At 41.5% G+C, this 5,547-nt stretch overlaps 1 protein-coding gene across 1 annotated transcript in view; it reads left to right on the top strand.

The window, feature by feature from the left end:
- Positions 1 to 2,326: 2,326 nt before the first annotated feature.
- map3k5 (mitogen-activated protein kinase kinase kinase 5) overlaps positions 2,327 to 5,547 on the top strand; it is a 66,680-nt gene continuing 63,459 nt past the window's right edge. The window contains exon 1 of the mRNA XM_035678937.1: positions 2,327 to 3,346. Within this exon, the coding sequence (XP_035534830.1) occupies positions 2,911 to 3,346 (436 nt within the window). The 5' untranslated portion in view covers positions 2,327 to 2,910. The remainder of the gene's footprint in view (positions 3,347 to 5,547) is intronic.

Below are 5,547 nucleotides of genomic sequence, written 5' to 3'. Positions count from 1 at the left end.
GTGTGTGTGTGTGTAAATGAGCAATAAGGGGAAAAGTGAAGAGAATACAATTTTAAATTTTCATATAAAAATGTAAATGTTCACTGTATTCAATAATGTGTAATTTGACTCAACATTTACAGCACTTGATTTGAGTGTCAATAAGAGACACAGCGATGCATAAATAGTTTGGGTGTGATTATCTGTAATTTGCCCAAAGCTAAATGATGAGGAACAGACAGATGTGTATAAAGGCAGTGAAATAACACAGCCCTGTGGATGTGTTTGGTTTGGCAGCCTTGTCACTGAGAACTGTTGGTACTGAAGACTGTAAACTCACAGATGAATGTGTGGTCAATGTGGGACATCTAGTGGAAGCACAGCAGAAAGACACTCTGCTATAATTCGTTATCTAATCTCTTTTTTCTTTTTTTATGTTTTCTCTTAAGGTTAAAATTTGTCATTAAATCTGTGACATTTTCATTTAGTTTTACTTGCCTCAAACACTGGAAAGTTGAGTTAATGTTTGTCAACTGAAGTAACAAAGGCAGAAGTGTAAGTAACCAAATGGAAATGAGGAAAAGATCTGCAGATTTCACTGTAGCACACCCACGTGGAAGCCTTGGTTTAACACTGATTGTTGTCCATGTAGTAGCTTCATACAGTATATTGGAAAATATTACACATAACTGTTGTATGTATTAGTACTGACTATATGTAGTACAGTGAGGCTACACTCAAGGGTCACTGTGACATTATAGCAGCAACAGATGGATGAATATAAACAAAAAAAATAACTTTTGCTTTTAACTACTTTCAAACATTTTGTACTTAAACTTAACTGCTGAGGTTTTTAGAAAGTATGTTAAGGATTTCATCATTTTCAACTCAATATTGTAGATTCTGGTTTGCACATATGAGCACATAAATGTTTATTTAACCCGCTGAAATATGAAGTTGCAATGAAGAAATTTTCTAGAGGAGCCGATCAGACTTTTGTGATTGTACGAGTATTTCTTTGTGTTTTAATCTGTTATCATTTTCCATCTAACTTTGTGCAAATAAATAAACAACAAACAAAATACAATATATAACTAAAATGGATGCATGTGCCTCTTCATGTTTTTGTTTTATCCTGAAGAGCAAACAAACAGGTATAACTTGTAGGTTCATATTTAATTAATATTTGCAGATGTTATAAAAACAGATTAATTGATTGAATCCTAGTAGAGGAACTGTACAACAAGTAATCCTCATGGGAAATAATCTGAATTTACAAACAAAGACATAACAAACATCTCATTGCTGATGTAAATATAAAGCAATATAATACTTTGTTGACCAATTTGGCTTCATTTTTTTAAAAATGTCTGACCTTTTTCTGATTCCATAATATAAAGTTGTTGAGGCCTGTGGTATAAAACATATTTTCAGTATTGTGCCTTTAAAAAAATATCACTGAGTTTTCCTCACTGGGCTTAAGAGGGTTTTTATAATCACGGTGACATAAATGACCACAGATATTGGAGCATCATATTATATTCCTGGTTCTTTGTTGTTCTTGTATCTGCAAACTCTCTTACTTACTCTAATTACACCTAACTAGTCATGAGCCTGGTAATGAGTGACATAGTTTGGGCTCTTGAGTCCACTTTCTCTTCATAAAAGCAAGAAATATCTGCTGTATGTTTTAACAGAACATGACAATAGTTTTATTCCCCCCAGGTAGAAATAATGTTTCCCCTCCTGTAGACCTACTGACCTGTAATATCAAGTCCTTACCACAAGAGGTCCTCCTTATGACAGGAAAAAAAAAACAATTCATATAGAATCCAACAGCTTCTATATATAATCATTAAATCAGGTGAGGTGAAAGCCACAGTTTACCACGGAAGAGCTGAAGCCTAAAAACTTGTCATAAATGAATGATGAACACGATCCAAATGTGCTTTAATCTGACTGGATCAAACAAGATTAATGGATGAAACAATAAAATCAGTTTGCAACATTATGAAATACTTCCAGCATACAAAACACTGTCATCATTCAAAGTGTATCAAATTATAGAGATTAATGTTCAATAACGGGCTGTTTGTCGGCCTGAGTGGAGAGTTTCTCTTCTTTTATCAGCTGATTATTGGTGACCTATCAATATTCTGCTTTGGACTAATTAGCTATTTATCACTGTGAACTGAAACACTGCTGAGTGGGTGTTTCTGTCCTGCTGTTTTCCAGTGAACTGCTCCTTTTTTTCCCCTGTAGTACACAACTCCACGTACGGCTATCGTGTCTCCGCCCAGCTACACCAGACTCTGTTGTCTCCCCGCCCAGTGCGTGAGTCTGGACTGGAAGATAACAGTGGAAACTGGGCAGGGTCTGCCTGCACATGAAAGCAGCCTCGGTGCGTGCGCAGTGTGCTGTGCGAGCTTGACAAGCCGCTGAGCGCCGATCCGCGGCTTTCACTGCGCTTTAACTTCGACTCCGTGTGACATTCCTGGCTCCTGTGGGCGTTTCTCTGCGGACACCGGCGGCGTCGCTCAACTTTGGGAAGTACGTGTATTTGTGGTGAGAGCTGAGAAGGAATGCGCGGATTTGGTGCTTTTTTTCCTCTTGTGTGTATGTTTTTTCTCCTCCTCCTCGGAACAGTGTCGTGACTTCGGTCCATCTGAGGTGCTCGTCGGCGTTGTCGTGTGTTTATCTAAGCGTGCAATCGACAGTTAACATGCAGCACGATGTGTTGTCGCTCCTCCGCCTCTAACAGACTGTTTACCTGTGTTGTTGTAACGGAGCGGAGGTTGCACGTCGGCGCCCGTGCGAGGCTGCACTGCATGGGTAACCGCCGTGCGTAACGCTGGCTCTCCATGGAGGACTGGTGGAGAAGTCGCTCATCACAACCCACACTTTGAGACAGTGAGTGACACTTGAAACAAGATGAGTCAAGACCAGGACGGGATTTCCTTACCGGTGCCTTGCTTCGGTGCGTGTCCCGGCAGAGAGAGCCTCGGTGAGAGCACCACCACCAGCAGCAGCGGCGGTGGATGTGGAGGTGGAGGTGGCGGCGCCTCCGGTATCCCCGCAGCTGGGACTTTCTGGCATGACTCTGTGGTCAGCGGTGGGGTCAGTCCGACCCCCGGGAGCTGTCCGATGGACGGCGGTGGCTTGCTCTCGACTGGGAAGTGCAAAAACAGGCCGGTGACGGTGGCTTATGTGGTGAATGGGGAGGCGAGCCAGCAGAATAACGCGGAGAGCACGGCCCTGCAGTGTCTGAAGGACGCCTGCGATACGGTGGGCAGCAAGCTGGAGACGGTGAACTTTGGTAAACTAGACTTTGGGGAGACCACGGTGCTGGACCGCTTCTACAATGCAGGTGAGTCAAGTGAAGTAAGCTTCTAAAGACCTTCCAAATCCTAAAAAAAACTTCCAGAACTGTCTCCATAAAGTGAAATTCAGGAGATGAAATAAACATTTGGGATTATTTATTCTAAATATGGTCAGTCTTGATCTTAAATGCTGCCTGTTGGGAGTTTTAGATCAGTTCTCTTAATCCATTTCACAGGACTTAATCTTTGCGCTCCATAGTAATGATTAAACTAAAGATCAATGGTCACCCCTAAAGTTTGATTACTTCACGATGGCATGGCAGGAATGCATACTTCTCTTCCAAACTAGCATCAGGGGGTCAAAGGTCATAGCTTGCTGCACCACCTCTTTCCTGGAAGCCGTTTGCCTGCAGGACAGGTTGCTCTGAGCGCCAAAAAAACACAACACACAGGTCTGCATGTCAGGGCCTGAGGCTGCAGCCTTCATGTCCCAGTTATTTCCACACTGTGCAGAACAAAGCTGGAACTCATGGAGCAAAAGAGCATCGTTGGGGTTGTTTCATTTGCTCCACAAATGTGGGGGTGATTGTTATATTTCCCCCGCCCCCCCCACGCATAGTTTTCCCCTTCCATTGTGCGCCTCCAGTATTGTGCCGGAGTGTCATGGGTTGAGCCATGAGGCTGGACTTTCCACTGGAATCTACGAGCAGGGAAACAAACCTGAACCCTCTGACTGAAAGCACTTTCCCCCCCTCTCTTATTCATACTGTATGTGTAGTAGTTGGCTCCTAATCCTACTGGAAATGTTCAGTTGTATAATAAACACTGAAAAAACTCTTTGGAAAGCAGACCTTTCAGGGGTTGTGGTCAAATAAAAAGCAGCTGTAATGTGCAGGGCTGGCCAGCGTGTTGAGGAGAGCAGAAACAGCAGCCTGTGTTTGCATTTCACTCAGATATTTGGTATCAGGATTTGTTCAGCAGATATTGCAGGAATGAAACTACATAGTCTGGATGTTTATGACAGAATAATACCAGAATATAAACGTCAAGGGTAGAACCAGGTTTCATTGTGTTTCAACTCTCATGGGGACCACTGTTATCTATTGAGTAACTCTGAAAATAACTTTATTAGAAGCATAGTGATAAAAAATGATAAAGATTTACCTCAGAGGACTTTCATCCAAAGGACAAACATGAATGAAAATGTGAAACCTTTGGGCCTAATTTGTTATCCGAGCAAGTGTAAATGCATTGAAAGGAGTTTTCAACAAGGACAGCTGCAGATAATAGACTGCTTGTACTAGTGTGCAAAAGACAGAATATAGAGGCAGAAATAATAAAGAAATTCAGTTTGTGTTATATTTGCTAATACATTGAATATTTTTGAGTTTAGGACAGTTTGCTGCACAAAACAAGCAACATGAAGATCTTCTGAGAAATTGTAATCACGCATGTCTTCTCTTGACTTTTGACTGATTCAAAATGCACTGTTATCACGCAATTAACCAGTTTTTATTTTACTCACATCAGACCATCAGTCCTTTATAATAAGAGCTGTCAGTAATAGCAGACAGTTGTATATCTTCTGTTCAAACACAAGACAATTCTCTTTTTTTTTCCATTTAGTTGTCTTCCTGTGAACTACTGTGGAATTTTCTCATAATTCACATGGGAGGGCAGAGGCATTTTCCCAGAAACACTCTGTCTGCTGTATCAGTTCAAACATACACGGCTTCATCCTCTTCCTGCACAAGTGTGTATCAGAGATGAAGGCCAGACAAAGAAAAACTTTAAACAATGAGCTCAGAGCCAGGCAGAGAAGTATGTGGGTCCCTGTTAATTTGGAAAGATGATTTGCCAGATTCCAACACAACGAGAAGCTGTTCTGTCCTTAAATGTCCTCCTCACATGATACCATGGACAAAGAGGACATTTGGCGGAGAGATGGCAGAGGCTGATTGTGAATCCCTCAGGCAGTGATACACAGGAAATGTTAGGACAAAATGTAGACAGTAGTCAGCAACCATATTTTATCATTAGTTTTGTTCCTTAGAGCTCAGCTATTGATCATATTCCTGGAGTCAAACTTCAGATCTGAACTCATATTGATCAGGTGTAGTTTGAACTTACTCAGTTTCGCGTTACTCAGTCTCAGTCTGTGTGTTACTCACAGCGTGATCACATGTTATTGACTGAGACCAGTCAACAGTGATGTCAGGATACATGCTCTGGTTGTAATCATGAAAAG

The sequence above is a fragment of the Morone saxatilis genome, unplaced genomic scaffold, assembly GCF_004916995.1.
Source record: "Morone saxatilis isolate NCDOM2014 unplaced genomic scaffold, NCSU_SB_2.0 Contig7, whole genome shotgun sequence".
In the NCBI taxonomy this organism is placed as follows: domain Eukaryota; kingdom Metazoa; phylum Chordata; class Actinopteri; family Moronidae; genus Morone; species Morone saxatilis.
The sequence above is the reverse complement of the archived record's forward strand: the minus strand, read 5'-3'. Positions and strand labels throughout refer to the sequence as shown.